Raw genomic sequence first — 25,702 nt, forward strand, 5'->3', positions numbered from 1 at the left:
TCACGTGCACCTAAATCTAAGTACACGGGTGTTTTCGCATTTCGCCCCCATCGAAATGCGGCCGCCGTGGCCGGGATTCGATCCCGCGACCTCGTGCTCAGCAGCCCAACACCATAGCCACTGAACAACCACGGCGGGTATTATAATTGGTATATTGCGCTAGGTGAGTGTTACGTAGCGGCATTTGTGCGCGTCACTTCGACTCTGGCTCTCTCGAGAGGAAGGGCGCGCGGGTTGAAAACGGGCAACGCGACATTTTAATTTCTCCTACATCCTTTCATGAGGAACCGATCTCGAAAAGTAAAAAAAAAAAAAAAATTTGCGGTACGCCGCTCGACTAGACGGTGACCTACAACAGAGACAGTTAATAGGATGAAAAGTATGGCAACAAAAATCACCATGGGTTTGAAATGTCAGTTGTTTACGCGCTGTGTAGGCGCTTGATACTTTACAGTCGCGATTTACACCGTGTGATCTAAACACTTGCCGTGCGTGTATGTTTGTAATGCCTGAACCTGGTTAGGGGCCCTTTCAATAACGAACGATCGAGTGGGTCTGCGGAGGCGACGTGCAACGTGTATGCACGTCGCCTCCGCAGAGCCGTGCATACACGTGCACGTGCGGGTCGTCTACAGTCGACCTGCGCGTGCCTCGCGATCAGACCTTGCGAATGCGGGCAGGCAACTTGTATTTGTTCTTACAACTTTGCTATAAAGGCCGCCATAGGGCTATCCTGATTCTTATTGATGCTATTGGACGAAAGCTTATAAATACCACACAAAATAGTTAGAAACATGGAATAGCAATTGTCTCCTGAAGGGCACGCATGACCAACTGGTAAAGAAAATAAGTGAGGAAAAGAAAGATGAGGAAGACACTGCGCAACATAGTCGTTTCACCGCCCCCATTCATGGCCGACCCCCAGAGTGGGCTGCGCCGTTTCCCTAAGCAACAAGAATATCGCATAGCGAATGGCAAAGTTCACAAGGAGATGAAATTTGAAGTTCGATAGGCAAGAACACGTGATGAACAGTGGTAGAACTAGGAATGCTGATGGGCAGCGGCGGCAGCGGCGGCGGCGGCAGCGGCAAAATCCTCTTTTCTATCAATATCACAGCACACATAGACGGAGGGAAGTGCTGCGGTCACAGGTCTATTCACGTGGGTGAGAAAAAAAAACTTTCAGAGCTCTCTAAGCCTCGTAGTGACTTGAAGCTTGGTCTTTTTGGTATAACGAGTCAGTGAGCGAAGATCGTGGCAGACCATGCTGCCGAAGCTTTCTCAGCAGCACATAGCGCGGACTAATGAGAGTTGATCAATGTAAATGCACATCTTGAAGCGTTTCGCTGCTTTTTCCACTAGGCGGACAAGAAAGGTTCGGCACATGCGCCCTTGCTGGTGTACGGGACGTGCAACATCAACGCACACTACGCATAACTTAAGCAGAAGGTTTATAGCGCGGCGGGTTAAACCATAACCACATTAAGTGACCCGTGTCTCTCGCTTAAATGATAAATAAAAAAAGAATTTGCGTTTGTCCTTGCTTTGTTCTTGCTCAAATTTCGCATTAAAATCCCATTATATATATGTTCGGGATCGTCCAAGGTAACACTTGGCACTGTTACTTGCCTGTTCTTATTTATTTTTCCTGTAATAGAAAAATAATCCGAATTCGCCTTTGGTCACATCGCAACCCACCGCAATTAGTAAGAGCTAAGTTTGAAGGGCTCGGCGTTGCCTTGTCGTACTGCGGACGCGTGAAACGACTATGCTCGCGGACAACTGCCAGTGGCAATGAAAGGAAAGTTACGCAGGCAAAGCGCACACAAGCGAGAGCGCTTCAGAAAGATGTCCCGCATTCTCATCCACGTTAGCCTAAAACGGAAAAGCGGAAACGTAAACGTCTTACTCACAACAGCAAAATAAGACGAAATAGAGTGCTAAATTTGACCTATTTTAGGATATATCTTTTTCGTGTTTAAACAAATACGAAGCCGTCGCATGTGGAAGCTACGCTGATTCAGTGTCTGCTCCAGGAAAATAAAAGCGCTGTCATACGCTGCCCGAATACTTGGCGCAGCGACACATGTGTAGAAGCTCCGCCATTGCAGCTATTCCTTTATTACCACAGAAAGTTGCCCGCAAGTATAGGTAATACCAAAGTTGCGATGTTGTAGATTTCACTCACTACGAGGAGCGCGGACGAATGTAACTTCGCGTCTTTTTTTCCTTGACGAACAGGTCAAGTAACCGCCAAGCGTTGCATTCAACGATCCGGACTATGAAATGCGATCTCACTGTGAAACTTGAGCAAAAATGAAAGCAGGTGTAAGCGCAAAATGTTTTTTTTTTCAGTTTTAAAGAAAAAAAAAGAAACTTAGGTTACTGTATTTATCTACACGGTGCAAACCCCACGCGGCACGGTCATCTGGGCGTGAAAATTGTAGGACTATTCTGCAAGTGTGCACGAGGTACGCAACGTTCGGACGCGAGCCACCAAAATAAAGAGAGAGAGAAACAGAGAAAAAGAAAAGCATCTTTGGACGTACGTTTTTTTTTTATTGTGTCCGTTCCTTCTAACACTCTGCTTATAATAACCGCCCTGTTCCATGTTCCATTGACATCTTCTGCTCGTTCATTTGTCGGCGTAGAGCCGCGCAGCCTAATTTAGCTGCGAATCCGTCACAGCTTGCCCACCTTTCAGTCCTTCTTCAAGAGAGAGTGCTTCTTGGTGTGTGCTCTGCGAATTTAAAGCTAACCATATCCTTCATTACTCGTGAGGCTACCTTCTTTACCAAACCTAGAGTGATATATATATATATATATATATATATATATATATATATATATATATATATATATATATATATATATATATATATATATATATTAGGCGCAGCGATATTGTCACATTTGACGGTCATTACCACGCAGCGAAGCACAAAGAAGGAAGAAACGCAGAAAAAACTAAACTAAATATGTAGCGAATGCACAATGGAGCACATACGAAGGCTTTACTATTCTAGTAGAGCGGCAAGTTGGGCTATTTGGTGGAAGTTCATCTTCTAATAAAGCGGGTACTGCGCTACAAACACACGGACAACAGAAGCAGAAGCGGAGGGGACGCGTGCCCTTTCCACTTCTACTTCTGCAGTCCGTGTGCTTATAGCGCAGTACCTCTTATTACAAGATTTACTATTCTCAAAGGAGCCAGGACACCATTGGACATTTATAAAATCTGTATTTCAGCGAAATGGGATCCATCTGCAGCGGCAGTCCTGATTGTGCGAGAGGACTTGCTTTTCAATACAACGCGCGCCCAAGACCGCAGGCGAAGTGTGTCGCGAAGAATGTTCGCATCAATAGTGGCCTATTAGTAAGCCCAAGGGCGCTCGTAGCATGACAAAGAGAAATTAGACAAGGGAACAACATTGCGTGGGCCCCATTGCCAGACCCTCGGCCTCCAAAGCTGTTCAAAGAATTGCTTGTGCATTTCGCCCTGATACAGACACCAACAGGCATGAGCGAATACCTGCGCTCTGAGAAGTGTTAACGCGCAAGAGCGGTATGCGGCATCAAGGGACAAATCACATTTGCCGTGACGACAGTGTAACTGAGACACAACTCAACTTACCATGATGCCGTGTAAACTCTTGGTTTCTTTCTTTGCTTGAGCGAAAAGAATATTTTCCGCGAGGCATGCCGTTCTCATAAATGTTCTTCCAGTGCATCGTAAAGACATAAATAGAGCGACTAAACTCCCATGGCTCGCTGTTGAAGTTGGACGGAGCTGCTGCCAATAAGGAACGCACATGGCTGCTTGGGTGTATTCATGTGCGCGTTGTCGATGGCGTTCCAAGTGTTTGCTCACGGTACTTGGATAAATAAATAGTATTCGCTTTGATATATATACCGGCGTTATACGCTGCTGTAAGTGAGAAGTTTGTAATATTTATGCTGAATGACAGCCCAATGTTAGCATACTTAGCAGGAGCCGACGAAATCTGAGCTCGTGTTCACTTAACAATTCTCTTAAGCTAGTGCTCTCTTACGCAAGTGACAGCGGTTAACCCGCTGATTGCCGCCATGAGGGGTGGGTGTACCAACGCCGGTCAATAAAGAAACGCTCTTACGGAAGTGAAGTTCTGTAAATGGGGACCCTTAATATTTGAATATCTGGATACGACCATGAAAACACACCAGTACGAGAGAACTGCCTCGTAGGAACGTCGCGATTCCATGTTGGCGCGTCGGAGTACGTTTGAAGAAGTTATAATTCAAGCTGCAATTTTAAACACGAGCTCAGTTACCCTCTCACTGTTTGCGGTAGCGATACGACGAGAGAAAAACAAAAGAGCAGGAACGACGGTGAACTCGTGGTGAAGGGCGGGTGGCAAGAATGGCGCCGGGTGCTTCTCGTCTCATACAGATTCTCGTCTCATACATACAGATAATAAAATAACAGGACTGTAGTAATAAGTTGGTGCCATTCTTCGAATAGGGAATGAAATATACTTCGTATTCTGAAACTTCTGTGCCTATTCCTGACTGATCATAATAAAAAAAAAGGATTTTCTTTTCTTCTGTAACTCCACTTTAATGAGAAAGTAGCAGGCCTTAATCAGGTTTAGTGCGCAGTAGGCAGCGCTCTAATATGTTTTCGAGTTGTGCTGCCCTAATCACTGTGAAGAGTATGAACATACACTTACTAAGAGCTTTGGGGATATGCTCCAGTGCGGCAGGACACAGACGGCGCAGCCTCGTTGCACCGCGTAGCTTTGGCAGCTACGAACTATGGGAGGGATGCTACTCAGGTGGGAGTGTAGCAATCGCGCAGTAATGTTTATGAGTTCTGTCATTGTCCCTCGAAAAGCTTAAGCTTACATGAGTGCGCGCTGTTAAGTCAGCATTCACAAGCGAGAGTGGGGCTCTAAGAACTGGCGCGAACCGTCTTTTAACGCGAGAGAGAGAGAGAGAGAGAGAGAGAGAGAGAGAGAGAGAGAGAGGAGAATTCAGGAAAGGCAGGGATGTTAACCAGTCAATAGTCTGGTTGGCTACCCTACACTGGGGGATGGGAGAAGGGGAAGAGAAAGAAGGGAGAGAGAAGGTGTAGATACGCGTACGGACAGCACTTCAGTTAGAGTCGCTCGAGCAAACCAGACGTTCTGAGAAAACACAAAAGTGCCTTCACTGCCTTCTGAGCCGATGATCGGTCGGGACGGTGCTCTAATATGGTCTGTTCACTCAGAGGACGATCGTCTAGTTTCCTCAATGTGTTGGACAAAGACTGTCTTTGTGCTTGAAATTGTGGACAATGGCACAATAAGTGGTCAATGTTCTCCTCGCATCCGCAAACAAGGCGGCCCGCGAATGCTATAACAATTAGTGTGCACGAATGGTTTACGTTTCAGCTCCCGATTCTTCGAAGCAAAGCGGAGGCTTCCACGTAATAATGTACCCGGCAGGGATGCTGTCGGTGGTGCTGTGAAAACTGTGCAGCACCGACGTCTCGAACGGCAGATTACTGCGAATGAGGCAACCGACGAAAGGACGCCGTGCTGCACCTTAGCTTACGGTAAATGCTTTAGCCTTAGAGCCAGGAGGTAACATGAGTGCAAAAGCTGTCCAAAAGAAGGAAGAAAAAGAAGGAAAAAAAAGAAAAACTTTCTTGATGGCCCGCACTGCAACTTTATTTAGGCTATCATTATCATGACCATTCTATGTCCATTGCCCTACGAAGGCCTTTCCCAGCAATCTCCAAATGCCCCTGCCTTGCGCCACCTGAGTCCATGCTACGCCTGCAAATTTCCCAATTTCATCACCCCACCATAATCTCTGCCGTCCTCAACGTATGCAGTCGTTTATCCGAGATGGAAGTCACGATCAGCTCACGTGCAAAATCGTGGAACTTATCCATCACCTGAGAAAAAAGAAGCTATGTTATCTCTTTTAAATGAATATCAGGCCATTGCGGTATCACTTGAAACGATGATGCAGATTAGGCAGCTCGGACATCAAACCAAGGAGACCGCTGCGTCCCCATTCCTCTCTCGAGGACAGACGCATTGAGACAGCTTCGCATTCTAGCACGCACACTCTCCTTAGCTGAGAGGAATACCGCGTATACAAGGTGCACCAAACTGCAGACTAAACCCTTCGCTGCAGGACTGCACCGACGCGAAGTGTCTCTTCTGTGTCGATTATGGTTGGGAGTTGTCTTCACGAAAGCTTATTCAGCACTAATTAGGATGGCTGACAGCCCTGCATGTGATGTCTGCGGCTGCGAGAACATTGACCACCTATTGTGCCACTGTCCTCAATTTCAAGCACAAACACAATCTATGTCAAACGCATTCCGGGAACTTGATCGTCCTTCGAGTAACCAGACAATACCAGAACACCGTGTTCACCGATCATCGGCTCAGAAGGCAGTGAAGGCCCTTTTGTGCTTTCTGAGAACGTTTGGCTTGTGCGAGCAGCTTTGATTCCGTAGTGCTGTATGTGCACGTCTCTCTACCCCCTCCCTCCCTCCTTTCTATTCCCTTTCTTCCTTCCCCCAGCGCAGGGTAGCCAACAGGACTCTTGACTAGTTAACATCTCTGCCTTGCTTTCTCTCTCCCTCTCTTTCTCTACTGCCCTTTCCTTCACTTGGCACCCATTCTGCAACTCTAAAAGACCGCCATTTATCTGCCATACGCATTATGTGGCTTGCCCAGCACCATTTTTTTCTCGTATTGTCAGCCAGAATATCGGCTACCCCCGTTTATTATCTGATCCATACTGTTGTCTTCCTGTCTCTTAACGCTACGCCTAATTTTTTTTTGTTCCAGCACTCGTCATGTTCAATCGCTTCTCGTCATGTACGCATGCCAATCTTACGGCCTGTCTACACGGACATCTTTCGTCAAAAGTTTGCAAGACCACGGCGTGCTTCACCAGAGTTGTTGCTGGGTATTTTTGTGCGATTCCTGCGGCAGCAATACTGCAATATGAAACATGGGATGGTATGAAGTAGAAATTCTTTTCACTCTCTTCTATGTGTTTCTGATGATCCGCCATTCACGGCCGGCCGACCCCAGTTATAACGATGAACGATGGCAGGGATCCAAACGGAATAGCATTGTAATAGAATTGCTACATTATCTTGACCATGGTTATAGTGCTGATGAAGACGAAACACAAACACCAAGAGTACTAGGCGGTTTGCGTTTGTGTGTAGTCGTCCTCAGTGCTGTAACATGTTTCATGACGCAGCTCACCCAACTTTCAGCAATAATGGCAATCCTGGAGCTACAAGGCTTGAATGGAATGTTCCTCTGTATATCCGAAAACTTGGAGCATCACGGTTGCTACTGAAGGCCTGCCAGATTATCCGACGACATCTATGGTCATGACAGACGTGGGAGAAAGGGTGTACATTCGTTCTTTAATTAAGGTGAACGAGTTTTCTTTAAAGCCGTTCTCATCCACCCCTAAAACTTGGTGAAAAAAACAAATTCCGCAGGTAGCGTACGCTGCTGCCAACATCTGAGCAAAATTTTGCATTCGTGAGCGGCGCGCGGGCTGACGAGCCGAGCGCGAGGTCAACATTTTTCTCAAACACACTTTTTTCATGAGAACTCTTCTCCTCCTTCGTTTTCAGGCTGCCGGCCGCTGCCATATTTCGTCATACAGCAGATTTCCATACACGGCTGCTATTTAGCTGACATCAAAAAGCATGAGCCGACTATCGTCTGCCCATGCTCGGCCGAGCCCGACCGCTTAGAAATGAAACATTGACCCCACTGAGTATAGGTACCTTAGCCATCGCGTCTCGCTTATTTCGATTAATCCGCCGACGCGTACGCTGTGAGTGTCGCGCCTCGCCATGAATGTCAGTTAGCACCTACAGGGGACGCGCGTCTGTGCGCGCTCACTTCCAGCCGCTCCTGGCTACAGACATGCTACGCACTGAGCTTGGTATCCGTACAAGACAAAGCCGGTACGCACCACGTAGCACGGCAAGGCTGGAGCATGCGAGCGCGCACTCCAACCGTACCGTGCACTTACAGTTACGTGTAGCTAGCTGTGTCTGCTGCGTAGCGTAAATACTGCGGCAACTGAAGGGTGCCGTTCCGAGCCATCACCCGTGACGACGCAGGCGGGACATCGCCACTCTATAGCCACCGGCGTTGCGGTAACAGTGAATGCGAAAGGTAAATATTGAGCGCTTGAAGTATCGACGCTCGTACAAGGTCTTCTTGAAAAATTACTTCGGTAATATATTCCCGGAAGGTACCACAATCGTTTCAAGGGGTTTTAAGGCTTCAAAGAAATGTGGTTTATGGCCCTTTTAAGTACGCGTCTTCGTACAATAAGCTCTATACTGGGCTCGAACTGCTTTTATATTTATTTAAAAATACGAATAACGTCGTTGGTGAACCGAGACGTACGCAGTAATTAATTACCGTACTCAAATCATTTTCACGTGAACTGGAGTTTCCTCATTATCCGCCTTAGCTTTGGGTGTAACGTTCAGAGCCAGCGTCGTCAAATAGAGTTTTGCCGAATAGAAAGCGGGTAAACTTCGTAATTTGGGGCCATTAATGCAGAAACAGGACACTGAATATGCCGTCAAGGTGGATCGTTCACTGTTGGCATACAAACTGCGAAGTTGGCTGAAAAGGTTGCTGTTAACGGCCTGTCGCATTCAAGATGGTATTTCCTGCAGACCATAGAAGTCAAAGTGTTACAGGCGATGGCGTTAAGCACCGTCGCAAGTGCTTTCGTTCACCACGCCGCCGCATGCCGTTCGTCATATTGCTAGGGTGCTACTGCCGTCATCATCAGCTTTTAATATGCGGGGCGCATACTAGACGCTTTTTCGTGAGGCATAACATTTTCTTCGTATTCAAGCATCCGATATCCTGGCGGTGCAATTTGTGTCGGAACCAGCAGTACTTAGGCTTGATTCTGTCACTCGCCGTGGTTGCTTAGCGGCTTTCGTGCTGCGCTACTAAGCACGAGGTCGCGGGATCAAAACCCGACCACGGCGGCCGCATCTCGATGGGGGCTACATGCAAAAACACCACACTTGTGTACTTAGATTTAGGCGCGCGTCAAATAAGCCTAGGTGGTCACAATTATAGCAGAGTCCCCCACTACAGCGTGCCTCACAATCAGATGGCGATTTTGGCACGTAAAACCCCGTAACTTAATTTTATGATGATTCTCACTCACGCACTTTGTTCTATTTGTTTCTTACCTACTTGAACCGACTTACAGTTAATACGGTAACATTCGTGCTCCAAAAACTTCCAGTATAGCCAGTTCAAAACTGTTTAAGGCTAGTAGCGCAGCTCAGGACGAGCAAAAAAGGAAAGAGGTAGGGGTAATCAAAGAGAGCGGAAACAGGGTGAGCTGTTTTCCGCTCCCTTTGATTACCCCTACCTCTTTCCTTTTTTGCTCGTCCTGAGCTGCGCTACTAGCCTTAAACAGTTATGACATACCAACTCGCCCAAACTGCCACGCTTTTAACCAGTTCAAGGACATGAATAGTCAAAGCGGGCTTCACTGCAAGAAGAGTTTTGTTGTGGAGAAGCTAATGTTGAGAAACGATTTTAAAGCGAAGTTGTATTTGCCTATCTCCCTGCGATGTGGCGTGTCTTCCTCGTCGTCAGCTGTCTCGCTGATTAGAAGTTCTCTGGAATACCATCACTTTCGGGAACTTTCGCACCATACACTTCGGCGTACGCGGCTGCCAAGCTCGCTATCTTCGCACAGTGACAGGAACGCTTTCGGCTCCAGTGCCGAGTCACGATAAATCTTGCGAAGCAGATAGTATTGCCGAAACTGATCGTCCGAGAATACCGCCGCTGAATAAAACTTACCTTTGCTCTGCAATGCACGCCAAGGTGGCAAATGACCGTTACGGGGCGAGTTCGTCTCCGAAATCCGCTGCGCTGTTCTTACTGTTATGCACCCTTTTGGCTGGCTGACTTACCAAATTATGCACCCGACTCCCACAGTGCGTGGGATCTGCATTAACTTTTCTATGGTGTCGCGCCTTCACGGCGCGTCGCAACTACCGTATACACTACCGCACGTACGATAGTTCGAAGTGTGCGTCGCGCACGTACCCGAGCTCTTTTGAGCGACCGGTGGCAGACTGTTCTGGACGAGGTGGCAGTCCCGGCAGCCCGGATTGTCGGGCTCGCGGGCGCACATGGCGAAGCTGAGGCAACTGATGGGTTCGCAGCGCTCGCCCTTCCAGTGGTAGCCCGCCGCGCAGGCCGAGCACAGGGGACCCCGGTGGCCCGGCAGGCAGGAGCGACAGGAGACGCTCTCGCTTCCAGTACCCGCCTCGCACTCTCCCGTAGATGTGGCGTTGCTGCAGGGGCAGGCGGCACACCGCTTGCCCACCCGGAAGAAGCCGCTGGCGCACGACTCGCACCAGCGGCCCACGTAGCTCGGGAAGCAGCTGCACGCCACGTCCTGCAGCGCCGACCGCGTGCACGCCACCATGCCTTCCTCGCTGCAGTTGCACTCTGCGCGGGGGAGAAAAAAAAAGAGGGAACTGTTGTAACCATCAGATTACGGCTAGAGAGAGGCGCTCGCTCGCCTGTGCACATCCATTCTCCGCCTTTCCGTACACTGCCCGTTTTTTGAAAAGCATGCAAGCCCCAAAGCAGCTTAAATCTATAGCGTGCTGAAAGACCTTTATAGGTAACAGTTTCAGCTTAGCAGAGTCGTGTTACCGCCCTTGCCACCTGCCAGCTGTGCGGTCTAAGCCACGCCACTTCATACATGCGTGGCACAGATCACTATGCTAGAGCAAAGCTGACATGTGGCTGAGATGGTAGCGGTGCTACTCCAATGCCGTGGTGATCTCCGCAACGTTACAACGCGCTTGCCGCCAGTGTCAACTTCATGAAAGTTGATTTTCTACGTAATGTATAAATTTCACTCCTGTAGGCTTCATGGCCGCCGCAAAATATGATGCGGTACATACACGGTACTACTGATTTCTGAAAGCGGCTCTTACTGTGCTATTTGTACTTTTTACCCCACAAGACATCCCGCACAAGAGCATGCTCAGTGGAGATGTCAATTTGACGCGGGTAGCTTCGTTACCTTAAGTACCAGGGTCCTCGTAGGCACACACACACAAAAAAAAAGTTATTACGCTAAACCTGTAAGAGCAGATGCCAGCCAATCGCGATGTCGGACATATTATTAGCGAAGGCCGCCATGCGTGCCAATGACAAGCACTACTGACTAAAAAAAAAGTTTGCGAGATTAGTGTCGGTTTTGTGACAGATAGGTGTCGCAGTTCCTGGGGAAAATTTTGACTGTGGATGACATGCATTGAAGCCGACACAAGTTTTTTTCAGTAAACGAATTTGTGTTGTCCGAAGCAAGATAAACGGACCCCTGGGAGCGTGTGGTCGAAATGCAGCGTCGCGACCCTTAGCGCGGTGCAGTGCGCATGTTCGTCCTGTATTACTCACTGGTATGAGCGTTCGCGCTGTTCGAAGCTTCGCGCTATCGTTTTGTGAGATGCGCCTCGGAGAACACGGGCTGACATGACGCGTCCGCTGACACAAAGCGGCCGCCGCAGAGGGCCATGACTCGGCCATACTTGGTGGGAACCAGTGGCTCGCGCAGTTCAGAAAGCGAGAATCATCCGGAGAAAAAATGAAAGGACACCTAAGCACTTATGAGTTGTGAATGCGAAAGCATCAATGTCCATTTTAACGCCGCTGAGCGGTCCTCCGAGTTTCGCCTTGCGAGTACCGTAACATAGTGCTACGTGCTGCCTGAGCCAGCAGGCAGAAGCAGCCTGCGAAGCCAACGCCGCTTGCCACCAACGTCCTGCGCGACCGACGAGAGATCGAGGAAGCAGCAGGGGCCACCAAGGCCGGCAGGCGCGCGCAGTAGCTAATCCCAGTGGGGGCGACCGAGAGAGATATGAACCGCGCGCCGGCTTCCGAGAGCGAGGGTGACGTGCATGGCGTCGCGGCGATGCCCTATGCCTTCATTCAACACGTGGCGCGCGCAAAATGTTTCCTTTCGCCCGCTCTGCTCCGTCAAGGCGCGCTCGTGACGTGGCGTCGCAGCCAATTGGAATTTAGGTGCCGTTTCGCCGCTACAGACGACAGACGCCGGCTTTTTCGCTCCATGGGCCATTCGATGCCTGCGCATCAAAAAAAAAAAAAGAGAGAGCAATTACGCTGGCGAGAAGTTTAGGACGGGAATGCTCATTGCGAGTGGAGGTCCCGACAACAGACGAGCACGAGCGCTACGGCCACAGATGTCGCGGTGATGCATTTCGGCACATGTTCGGCACGTGCTCACAAGGGCCTGTTCATTTGTTCACAATAGTACAAGTGTAGAACAAGGGATCGTCCACAGTTTCTAGAGCACTCGAGTGGCGTTCAACGGTTGAAATAAAGCTATATTTGAGCTTCTTTGTCCTTGGGCTAATGCCTGGACATGGAAAATAGATTCTCTAGCGTGATGTCGACAACACAGACGCTGTTCTTGAAGTTCATGTTTCTTTTTTTCTTGCTGTGCAGCGCTGGCGTGCTCGTGCAGTACAATCAGAAGTGCACATCCTCAGGAAACGCTGGATAAGAAAAACATATAAAGTTCTCTTTTCCCGCAACTGCTTGACGACGTACCAAAGTTCATTGCAAAGGAAGTACAATTGCAGAAAAAGGTGATGGTAGTGCCTATTCTGCCAGCTTGCGTATGACAGCCAAGCGGCACGTCGTATGGTCTTCTCCAAACTTTCCACAAATAGAACCAGCAGGCTGGCAGGCGTTAAAGCACTGATTTTATGTCAACATGTAAACATGTTAGAGCGGAGAACTAGGGCGCATATGGCTCGCTGTCTTCTCCTTTCCGACGACTTATATATAATTTTTTTCCCGGTAACATGACTGGCTAAGCCTAAGCGAAGTTGTGGTGTGCCCTGCAGTTTACTTAGAGCAGTACAGCTTTTCCACTGAAGGCAAGTGGCAGCTCCCACACAAAATATTTTCTGTGGAAATACTGGCTATTGAAATCTACCTAACCACCGGGATGATTCATTGAATATTTATTTATTTATTTATTTTATTTATTATGACTTGGAAATGCTGGTAATATATACAGTTTGTCGCTACCTTCTCCCAACGTGATATTGTTAAATGAGTAACGATAAGTGAAGAGAAACATGTTAGATATTTAGCAGTTCGCAGCCAAATGCAGTGCAGTCAATTGCAATTAGAAAGGCAGGAAATAAAATTAAATCGCCTCGAGGTGGCGGACTCAACTCTCGGCCGAAACGGATGCATTCATATGAGAGTCGAATGCCAAAGCACCCGCGCCCTTACAGTTAAGTGCACGTTTGAGAACTGGGATTAATTTCCTTTCCTGTGGTGAAAGCCCGGGCTCAAAATAATTCAAAAGCCGTCTACTACGGTGTGTCTCCTAGCTCACTTTATACGTATGTTTATTGATGCGAAAGCATTATATGTCCAATGAGACAGAAAATACGGCGTGATCAAGCGATGGTTGGGAAAATACAGCCGACGGCGCAAAGTGTACGAACACGTCAAGAAAAGAAAAGCTCGGATTGACGTCGTATTTCTCACGCAGGTTCCCCTAAACAAGGTAAACCAAATGGCTTTGAAGGGAAAATTTGGCACATTTGTATCTGGCTGTGAATCGAACCCGGTCCTCCGGGGAGCGAGACGAGCACGCTGCCCAGACGCCACGGAGGCTCCGCGGTTCTGTTTGACTAAAGGTGTGCCTATAGTAGGATACAACTTAAAAAAAAAAAAAGAGCAGCAGTTGGCAACCAAGGCACACGGACCACGAGGGGGTTGTTACTCGGCCAGCCAACCACAGAAGCAAACAAAATCGTCGTGATGCGACCATTTCAAAATGGCGTCGCACTTGATAGCTGATGCCTGCTGTTCTTGAAGAGTCTTTTCATCGGTGGAAGCGATGAGGTGTGCACCAGACATGGACAAGTTTATGGAGTCTGAGCATTTCACTCTTCAAAAGTCCGCGGTACAGTTCATTTCGCTGCTGACCACGTTTTACTCCTGAAACTTCATTGCCAAAGAAGTGAAACTTGACAAGAAATAGTTGCAGCGAAGCAATGCGTTTTATTTCAGCTCAATAAAGAATTAGGCTTTCACCGTTCCACTATAATAGACGAGTAACAACGTACAAAATTACGCGCTTATAAATTTATTTTTGTGGTTACCGTCTTATTTAGGTAACAGGGAAAGGTTGAAGTACGAACTATTTGTAGCCTCGCGGAGGAACAGTGGCTGGCGATTATGAAGGCGTGGGCGGGGTTTCACTGCAGACTTGAGTTGTGTCCGACTATTGTGCGTGCGTCATTGCACACGTCACGTCGCAGCCACCTCGTTGCGACGTTAGAATAAGGTGACTTAGGGTGGGGTAAAGTGAATTAAGGCGAAGTAAAGTCAATTAAGGTGAAGTAAAGGTATTTAAGGTGAATTACAGTGGAATAAGGTTGGTACAAATTAGAGCAAGGTGGGTTAAGGTAGAGTTGTGAAGGACACGTGGCAACGTATGACGTTACGTATCATGGACGTAACTAATTAATTAGAGAAGTCAAAAAGCTTTCACATTCAAATCACGTAAGGGTACATTAGTGACTTTCACTTTTTTTTTTTGATCCTCTGCTCGATCTGCTAAGCATACCAAAAGCTATGACGCAGAGTGTCCCCTTGACAGGTTTAAGAAAATTTTGTGCATTTGAATATAGACGGAGTACTACCGGCCCGTTCAAGCGCAAGTTCGATTTATGCCGCAGAATTACTTTCCACTATTCTCAGCATACAGAAAACTTTGGATATGCACCGCCGTACGTGCATGCAGTTCGACTGTTAAGATTGTGGTCGCGCGTTCAATTACGGCATAAATGGTTGTCATTGAGATTTCGGCTCAGTTTAAAAAGCGCGGAGAAAAAAAAATCATGTCATCTAAACATAGGGGCAACGAGGGATGTCCTTGCGTGGCTTTAGGAATGCGTAAGCACGCACTAACAAACTATACGAGGAACTGCTCTTGAAACTGAATATAACCAGTGTTTGTCGGCCTTGCACGCTGTTAAATTACCACGTGGGAACTACGTTTGCACGGCGCGCCTCGGCCACCATGTCTGGCGGCAGCGGAGCTGCCGGACGCTTGGCGAAAGACAATAATTCGATCATCGGCTAAGGGCGAGAAGCACCCGAAACGCGTCGAGGCGGCCACGCGACGCCCCATTGAGCCTTCATGGCGTCATTCCGCGACTCGCCGCGGGCAATGGCCCGGTGATTATTGCTTTTCCGGACGAACCATGCCGGGGCTGCGGCTATCGAACGTGGCGTTGGACGAACAGCGGTGGAAGCTGCTGCTCCTGTGCGAAAGGTATACGAGGAAAAAACTGGTCGAATGCATGTTTTAGAATACGTATTTTAGAATACATAACACTAGCATACATGAAATAATGATTTATAGCATTATTTGAAATGCTTCCGAATTAAAACAAACAAACGAAAACGTGAATGGTATGCAGAAAAATGAGAGAAAAAGAAAAGCTGGGAACGCTTTACACCCAATCGGTGCCTCGTGCTTCTGTCATTCGTGAGGAACTCAGCTTCGGAAGTGAAGAATGCTGCGCCGGCCTGGAGAACGTTCTGTATAGAGCCGCTACATCGCGCCATATCTGCGCCCCCAACTCATGACGACTGTATGGCGTCTGCTTCGCCGTGACGGAAAATGCACACCTCTCGTCGCGATGCTGTCGCATTCGTTCTGCGGGCGCTCTATCGAGAGTTACAGGTACGGCTGGTGTCACAAGTCTACGGACTACGAAATGCGCGGAAATGTTGAATACTATAGTACACGTAAGAAATCTGGGCCCGTATTCAGAAACGTCTCCTACGCAAGAGTTGTTCGTAACAGCAAATTTTAGCCAGTCATGATGCTGCACATTTTATCAGCGAAGGCGGCTGGCTAATAGCAAAGAGCGCTTACGAACGAAAAGCTTTGTCAATTCGTCCCCCTGGGCACGCAGCCTGGGCTGCGTGCCCAGGCTGCGGAAACATTCAACTTTTTCTCGCACATTGTGATGCGGAAACATTTGACGCCGGAGGTACTGTTGTGCAAGTAGTCATTGTTAATCATCCTTATCGTGGCCAGAACCCCCCACTATATATAACACCACCACCGACAACAACAACAAGTGCACGAGACACTATAGAACGTAATTGGCTCGTGGTTCCGTGAAGTGTCGTTGTTTACACGGCCACTCGCCGAGGCATTGAATTCAGAAATAAACAAGAGGTAAACGAGGAGCGGAAGAAATAAGCAAGTAGTCACTGGTAATGAGTGCGAAGCACCATTTAGGTAACATTTATTTTTAAGAAATGAAATAAAATTTGAAGGTAGGTCTCTTTGGTGCTGGCTACCACAAAATTTCAAGTACCCTACTCGGAAAAGAAGAAAAAATCAAGGAAGAGTAATACGAACGTAACGACAAACACTGCGCACTCTATCAATAGAGTCACAAACATGCAAGCAATGTCAATACTGTTACTACAAGCATCATGCAGCACTGGAATCACGGTGTAGTTTTTTGCTATAAGGCAGCACATTATCTAATATGGAGAATCCAACACAACTCGTACACAGTATATGCGGCATTCAAACTTTCACATAAACTTAATAAGCGGGAAAAAAAACTCGGAATCAGCGCTCAGAAATACAACAGGCAACTAATACTCTGGTAGTCAGGGGCAGTCCATACAGGAGGACCCCACTGTCTACTATGGAGTCACGAAGGCCACTGATGGCCCACCTCTGTCTGTCAGGGCACGACCACAATCCAAGCACTTTGCTCACTGATAAAGGGCGTCTGTCAAGAGGAAGACCATAATCGGCAGCATACAGTGCGTTTACGTGTTTTCCGTTCCCTCTGCCACTGTAGTGATACGTCTCGGTAGAGGGCGTGCTGAGCGTAGACGGTTATCTCCGTTTGTGCACAACACTTCTAAGACAACAATTTCTTCGACGATGCAAGAGGTGCGGAGAGGCAGTACGCTCCTCGAACAAGTATGTCTGAAACGAGAGATACACGAACAGATCGTGTTTCTGTAACTCGGAGTATTTTTGTACCTTGTATAAGTGCCGGTTATTAATGCAACGAAAAGTAAGCTGGAGAAATGGATAGACTCCTTTCTGAAACAGTGTGCCGACGCGTAACCGTCTATTTTAGGAAACACTAAGCGGGAACAGTCGTGAATCTCACAAGTACTGCTTTTGTTTTTTAGCCTCGAATTGTTTCACTGGTGCGCGCGCAACTGGTTTCGTGGGCCGCTCAGATTTTCTTTGTTTTTCCCAATACACGGTGCCTGTGAATTTTCCTACCTTCTTGGGAAAGATGGTTTCGGTGTCCTGAGCTCCGCTTTTTGGCTGACGAGATTCAACGCTAAGCGACTTCGCACCTAACTTCGTACAAAGATATCACTCGTTGCGTAAAAAGAAAGAAACAAGTAGTAGAAGAAGAACCGCCTTCATGGCAGGAAAATTCTGAAAGCCCACAGTTATCCAGTGCATCGTACGTATTTTTTTTATTATGCACCGAGCGCAGACCACGGAACGTCGCACGTTGTATGCTCTTGGGAAGAGATTTACGCGTCATCTTTCCGGTCTTAAGTGCGCTATAAAGCGCAACGCGAGCCTTTTCCTCGGGAGTGCGCGCTGGCCTCCTCGGCTCCGACCGAGAGGTCTTTCTCGGCACAGGTATGCGCAGTATACAGCGCTGGCACGAAAGAGTGGCAGCCTTTTTCGTGTCATTGGCGCGCCTTCAACGACTTACCCGTAGCCGGCAAATGCGTTGAGAATGGAGCAAGGACGAGAACGGCACTCGCCCAGGCTTAACCTGCGTGCCCCCCAGGGAATGAGGAAAGAGAAGGAGGGAGGAGGGGGGGGGGGGGCTCTCGAGATGCTGGCTCCTTCCGGCGCTCGCCCGATCGGCCCCCAGTGGCAGCGGAATTTCCTCGCTTGCGCTGCTCATGTGTCCGCGCCTGATCCCAGCTTGCGACGCGAGTCAGGTGTGACTATCACCACCTTAAGATCATCGATACTATATATAGGTAGGTTACCACCAAGCGCTCCCTACTCAAATAAACGGTGAATGAATACTAAAATATACTGAGAGGCGACTCCTATGGAAGACCTCTTGTTGTCTCACGCTCGATCCTCTGCATTTCTGCGCTTCTTAATCACCGTAATACTTTTCGTACGCGTTTGGTATCGGGGACTCGGAGTCACGTCTTTCGGGATGTAGGCTACCGTACGTGCGCTAGTTTTACGGCGGAGCTGTTATACGCTAGGTTCCCGAGGTTTGTGTGCGTAGGCATAAAACATGGTGGCCACCCCACAGCTAAAAGTGCTAAAGCATAAAGCAAAAGCGTATCGCCGGGCATGCCCCAGCTGCGTTTAATCGCGAGAAGTGTCAAAACGTATTATGATAAAAAAATATCGTAATAAAGAAAGTAAAACTAGAATAGGCACTGTTTAGTATGGGCTGCGGTTTGACGTCACGGACTCTATAGGCAAAACACGTAATCTTATCTCAGTTACCTTGCACCCATGCAATGGGTGGAAAGGAGGACTGCGCAAGAACAGCGCGCCTAATAAGAACACCATCGTGAACAGAAGCGGGAATGTTCGAGGCGACGGCGGGCGGCACGTAATACGGACGAAAATCGTGCCGCAAACGCCAAGCGTATGCACCTCTGGTTGCATCACACCTACCGACTCCACGCCCATCGTAATTGTGGGTGATTTCAACATAGACGTGTCTCGGCCAGACGGAAAGTGTTGGTGGCGTTTCTCTTGGAAAGGTTCGGCATACAATGTTGCACGAACACCAGTGTGCCCACGACGCGTCATCGGTCGTGTATAGACCTCACGTTGGCCGAGAACCTTTCCAGTGTCGCCACAGAGCCACTGGCCGTATATCATAGCGATCATAAAGCGATAGTCACCTTGGTGACCACACAATAAATCCAGAAAAGGAAACATAAGAAGATTCAAAATTTAAAAAAAGCAGTGAGTATGCAATTTAATAAAACAACGAAAAATCATGAAAAAAAAACGAAATTCGTTGTGGTATGTGTTTCATTTTCAATCAACGTATTTATTATCAACATATTTATGACCATATCTACAGCTCCGCTGGTCATCCACCTTCACGGAATGGAATGGCTCTGAATTTTTCGCTCGTGCAGTGAATCAGAATGGGTTGGTGAGAGCGTGGGGCGAAAAGGATGACGAAATAGAAATGTGTATGCATAAGCGACGGGGGGGGGGGGGGGGGGGGGGGGTAGAATGAGCGCTGCAGCTTTGAGTTTTCGAAAGCTAGATTTATATTCTCAGGTGTTGCGACTGGGCCAGAAAGAAACACAAACTAGAAAAAAAAGAAAATAAAGGAAGTAAATAAAGGATAACACAAATTGTGATCTCCACACTCGCCGCTTTGCGCGACAATATCGGTTTCAATCCCGAGAAGCTATCGAAAGACTAATATAGTGAAACCGCATCCCATTTTCATGCAATCACGCTCAAAATGCGTTGGTTGTCGATAGCCCTTTTGCAGTTCACGCTTCATTTTGGCCTGATTGTATATAAACTGCACCAGGCTCGATCTAACGCGCGTTCAGTGATGCGCTTTCACCAACTCGCCCAGGAGAGATAAGTATACAGGGCATGGGAAAAATATAGATGCCCACACAAGAGGTGTTGCCTTGAATGTGGTTTTCCAGTAACGCTTCCACGTGTCTGCCGCTTATGAAACGATCGAGCCCGCAGGTTTTTAGGTTGGGGTTGGGAAAACAGGAGCATCTAGGATGAAAAGCTATAACACACATGTGTAACAGAAATTTAGTACTTCTATTAATTCAGGTCCTCGTACTCTCTTGTCATTTTGTAACGTCCCTTACTCAGTGCTCCACCTAAAGGCCTCTAAGGTACGTTGAATGAATGAATGAATGAATGAATGAATGAATGAATGAATGAATGAATGAATGAATGAATGAATGGGCTGAAATGCACAATCCGGCGTAGTGCTTACATAGAGTCATCCTCCATCTAAGCGCTCGTTTTGGTCGGCTAGTCCAGCTGATAATTATGATGATTTATTGGCATCCCCTCTGAAAGGCGCCGGGGACGAATCGTCACCTAGCCTGCTTGAGTTACTCAGGTATGTTATCAATGCTTCTCCCCCTTCTAGCATTCTTGTATACAGCTCTTTAACCTTCTCTATCTACCTTGTACCGCTGCTTATACGTGTAAGGGATCCGGTCGTATCAGTCCCTTGCCTGCTTCTTTTTTTCCCACCAATACTCTAAACATCTCTTCCTTATATCGACTGCTGACTGGTTGATACTTCCGTCTACATAAAATACAAGCGCTTCTGGAAGTTGTACGCTACGTACTGGCATCGCTGGGTGAATTCCTTCGTATTCCATCAGGATGTGCTGAGTGGTCTCAGGATTTTCGCTGCAGCATGCAATTGCCTCATGTAATTGCGAATAATTGCTGTGGTACATTTTTGTCCTTAGGCAATCAGCTCGAGCCTCAAATAGCAAGGCACTTCCCTTCATGTTATCGTACAGATAACACGAAGGTACTTTAGTGAGCGCCACTTTAACAAGCTGTTCGAATAAATTTTGGCAGCACAGAGCATCGTCGAAACGCGTGTTGCAATTTGCCGAAATAACTTCCATTGAAACAAACTTGCGAGTGTAGTAAGGCACTATTTTCAGTTTTGCCATGGCGTATCACGGAAGATTGCTACATTGCATGCCACATTAGCGCACCTTAATTATAACATCATGTATGACTGTAATATATAGAAAAGGTACGAAACATACAAAACTACGCCGAATTAGGAACAAGAACAACAAAATTTGAAACGACGACCCTTAATCATGTAGGCACCAAGCTTCTGCTACTCGAATTAATTTTGGTGTCGATCAGCTCCACCGCTTTTATTATTATTATTATTATTATTATTATTATTATTATTATTATTATTATTATTATTATTATTATTATTATTATTATTATTATTATTATTATTCCGCGTGATATTCTCTGCAATTTACTGAAGCAAAGTTTACTGATCTATATGCGCACATTCCCGAAGCCAGTCTAGCGTTGCCCCGGCAGTCAGGTCACGTGAGGACCACAATTGGAAAGAAAACGGTTGCAGTGTTGGGTAATGTGCAACTCAGTGATAGACAACGATACTTGGCGCATGTTACGCGTACACCCTCTGCCGTACCACAGTTTGTCAAAAGCATTCGATGGGGCCAGTGGCGTAGCCAGAATTTTTTTTTTTTCGGAGTGCGGCGGCGGGGGGGGGGGGGGTGCTGACCGGGGGCAGGGAGGAGGAAGAAAGGGGAGGTGGGATGGGAAGGCCGCATTCAAACACAGAAATTTCAGGAAAAGGGGGTGAAAGGGGGTGAGGGGATCGCACACGCCCGGTGTGTCACTCCCTGGTTACGCCAGTGGATGGGGCTCGAAAATAGATCGGCATTCGCTACCTATTTTTTTTTCCTCTCGTGTCTTGCGAAGGCTTCCTTGCTGCCGCTAGCTTCGCTTCACTTCCGTCACCTCGGTGCGAGTTCATTATTGTATCGTGCAATGTAGCGAGCATTGCAATCACTGCATGGTGCTACTCTTAATCCCGCTTTGTCAATGTATATTAATCTTCGCGAGGTACTTATGCACGCATGCAACCTTGATTTGATTTGATTTTTATTCAGAATACCCCTAAAGGCCCTCTCGCAGGAGGGTATTACATAGAGGGGCGGGGGGGGGGGGCAGTAACGCCTACAGATGTGACAAATGATTAATAAGTCGAAACAAAGGTGGGAATTGATTTTAATTGCATACCTAGTGCATACCCGGCACTAACTGATGTTAGTGCCAGGTATGCATTCGAAGGCACTCTCCCCAATATAGCATGAGCACGGAGTTTGATAGCAGATCTTGCCTTCGTGGGGTCATTGGGTCCATAGATAAGAGAGCCACTAGTTAGCTCGTCTGCAGATGCTTTTTGTACTATACTCATGGAATAAAACGTATCAATTTAGAAGAACCTAATGCGCGTACTTTCACCGCCTCCAGTTCATGTGATATCAGCGTAACTCTGTCTCGTACACATATATCGGACTCCGCATCACCTTTAGCGATCAGGGGCCGCATTCGCAAAGCGTTTCGTTCGCAAGCGCTTTTCGCCCGTGGTCATCCGCCTTCGCTAATGCGTAATATGCCCAGCCTCAGGATTGGTTGGAATTTGCCATTCATAGCAATTACAACGGAACAGCTTTTTGTAAATACGGCCCGAGATACGTACTGACGTGCCATGGCACTCCTGAGTAATGGCCGATATGGTGTGCTATACCTTGACGTTTCCCTGACGCGTTTATTCCTGTGAGTGCATGCATGCCATTTATCTACTGTGCAGTGAACACTGCGAAGGAAAAGAAAAAAAATATTGGTGACAGTATTCAAGGCACAAATTTTAGAATGCCCCCAGTTCGGACAACAGCTCAGCTCAAAATTGCCCTTCAGTATTGTTTTTTCAAATCATATCAAATCAGGTTTATTCATTACAAAAAAGGAAACGGTTACATTTTTGTTTTACAGACGAGGGTCCCGAAGTCGAAGACTGTAACCGGGACCCTCACGTATCATTGTATCATTGGTACAATTCAATTATAGTTATCGATAGTGGGCAGCTGCTCAAACAGCAATTAACGGCAACACCGCAAGTGCAGCTGTAAATTCTCTTTACCAGCTATCGTTGCAGCATCAATCAATCAATGGATCAATCAATCGATCAATGAAAACACAAGAAACAAACAAAGAGAGAGACGCTCAGCCAGTATCACTGAAACATGGCGGAAACATATTTTTGCGCACGTGCTGGTGGGCGAGTTGGTTACGCATGATTACAAAGACGGCGCCAAATAAAACAACAGACGAAGTAAGGAGACACGAAACAACCACGTAGGCGCATATTTATGAATGGCGCAAAAGAGCCGTTTCGTTCGTCCATCGACCCGCCGTGGTAGCTTAGTGGCTTTGGCGCTGCACTGCTAAGCACTAAGTCGCGTGATCAAATCCTGGCCGTGGCGGCAGCATTTCGAGGAGCGTGAAACTAAGGAAAAAAAAAGACGCCTGTGTACCGGGCATTGGGTGCACGTTAGAGAACCCCAGGTGGTTCAAATTAATCAGAAGTACCCCCAATACGGCGGGTCTATCGTGGTTTTGGCACGTAAAACCCCAGAATTTAAATTTTCTTTCGTCCATCCTGTGTATTTTGCGCCGTTCAGCGATAAATGTGCATCAGCACCAACTCACCCATTTTTCTGTATTACCGCGCTTCGGAAACTTCGACAAAGAGGTAGTGCATGTGCGTGCTCTAGTCTCGGCTGGCAAGCAGGTTCTGTACAAGAGAGCGTACTCACGGATCTTATTGTCCAGGTAGGAGTCGTCGCCGACAGGCAGTTCGGCGACGGGCAGTGCGGTGCGGACGGCGAGCTTGGGTGCGGCTGCCGTCTGCACGTTGGGGTAGACGGCCGACAGGACCACGGCGTACTCGGTACCCTCACGCAGCCGCGTCACCAGCTTGGACTGGATCACCGCCGGCAGCATCAGCGCCTTCTCCTCGCCTGCGCCACAAAGACGGGGTGCGTGTATGCACAACAACTCTTCTGCCCCCTGGCAAGAAACAGCGCTTGTCTGCTAGACCTGGTCCAAAGGGATAATCGTGAAAGCTCACACAGGACTGTCTTTATATTGCATTAGTGGACTGGTTTACCGCTGCACTTACCGCTAAAATGTATTAATGTGCAGCATTGTTCTCCTAGTGCAGCCTATTTTTTTTGCGGGCGGCCAGGTTATCTCACCGTTTCGGTGCGCCGATCCCGGTCATAGTGCAGTCTAAAGTTATGTACCACAGCCGCGAATGGGCATGTGCACAGGTACGTGTACTGAAGCCACTGGGTGTGCATGTGCCACTGGATATGTACAATTGGGTATGTGCAATTGGGTTTTAGTTTGCTTTCAATCTTATATCTCGCCATTAGAAACATTCTGTATTACTTATTGGAAATATAAACACTACATCATCTAATCTCTACACAGCCGTTCACTACTCGACAGTTACGTTGTTCATACAAGCGTTCTCTACAAACCGTCAATTCTTCGTATTACGTAGGTGTAAACTACAGTTGAGTCTGCCGAATTGTTGTTTATGAAGAAAACAAAAAGAAAACAAAGTACAGCAGTATTGTTTGGCGCCATTTCATCGTAAGGTCACTACTCAATATATAGATATTGCGCCATGAAAAGCGCAAGAATTGAACTGAAGGCTTACAGGGCATACAGGTGTACAGTGTGAACGAAGGCAATACTAGCGTCACGTTGTTCGCCACGTCTATAGTTGTCGCTCGGGTAGTGAGATGAACTGAGCTTATGATATTGTCGCGAGGAGGAAAGAATGCCCGCTATTGTATTTCCGGCTCAGCACCAATTAGTATAACTACGCTTACATTGCTACAAACGTACAGCGTCCGGAACGATCAAAATATTTCTAGGCCGTGATTTTTCCTTAAATCGGCGGGATTTCCCAAACTGTCGCTGCCGATGGAAGCCAGTTGAATGCGTCACTCGTAACATGGTTCGGCATTTCGAAGCGTCGGCCCTGAAACTCTGCATTTTTATGAACTGCGACTCCGCGGACGAAGTATTAATGGCGGAGTTTTGTCGCTGCAGGCTTCTTTCGCGTTTTCTTTCCAAGCACCGGGATGAGGAAACAAAGCGCAAAAGCGTGAAGATTTATCCTCCCAACAGCGGGCCCGCCGAACCCATTTCCCGTAATGGAAGGAGGCGAGGACGAGCGTACAAGCAAACATGCGCCGCCCGCGCGGCGAGGCGCGACACAAGAGGGGAAAACACGAACGTGTGTTGCTTTCCCATGCAGAGGGCATCCTCGAGCGCAAGTGATGGAGGTTGCGGCATCCCGAGATTAGAGTGGAAAGACGAGAAAGAGGAGCGCTCCGAGAGGCGAGCAAGCAGCCGCTCTTTCCAAAATATGAGGCGCCAGCGCGAACAAGAGCAGATAAGGCGCTTTGGAAGAACGGGCCGGCGTAAGCGCCTAAGAAAGTGAAGGGAAAAAAATAAAAATAAAGGCGACCTCTTAAGCCCGCTTCATCGAACGGCTTTCGCGAACGCAGTGGCTCCGCGCGGACTCTTGGACGGAAGTAGGGGACACAGAGGAAGGGACACTTGAGAGCGAAAGCGAGTATATATATATATATATATATATATATGCTAAAGAAGTATTCGTGGCGAGCGGTGTTGTAGGACGCTGCTCTCGCAGCGACATACGGAATACCTGTCTCCCTATTTTCTCACGCTTCTTGTAAGAACAACCCCTTTATGGCAGAATAAGGGCAGTTCACAAAAACCCAAGGGGCACCCGCACTTACTGCACGTATCTTGCATTTCTTTTTCCTTGTGAAACCCGCTTCTGTCTGTTCCCCGCAGACTCCTTTTCGTTTTCCTGTTGGCCACGCTTCATCGTTTTCTCTTTCTTTACCCTCTTCTCCTTAGTGTACTAGAACAAGCC

At 47.7% G+C, this 25,702-nt stretch overlaps 1 protein-coding gene across 2 annotated transcripts in view; it reads right to left on the reverse strand.

Annotated features, from left to right (window-relative positions):
* LOC142582624 (uncharacterized) overlaps positions 1-25,702 on the reverse strand; it is a 195,008-nt gene that overhangs the window by 23,863 nt on the left and 145,443 nt on the right. For both annotated transcript variants that reach the window (XM_075692541.1, XM_075692533.1), the window contains exons 3-4: positions 23,538-23,741; positions 10,119-10,526 (exon numbers count right to left, since the gene is read on the reverse strand). In XM_075692541.1, the coding sequence (XP_075548656.1) occupies positions 10,119-10,526; positions 23,538-23,741 (612 nt within the window). The remainder of the gene's footprint in view (positions 1-10,118; positions 10,527-23,537; positions 23,742-25,702) is intronic.

This window comes from Dermacentor variabilis, chromosome 1 (genome assembly GCF_050947875.1).
Source record: "Dermacentor variabilis isolate Ectoservices chromosome 1, ASM5094787v1, whole genome shotgun sequence".
NCBI lineage: Eukaryota > Metazoa > Arthropoda > Arachnida > Ixodida > Ixodidae > Dermacentor > Dermacentor variabilis.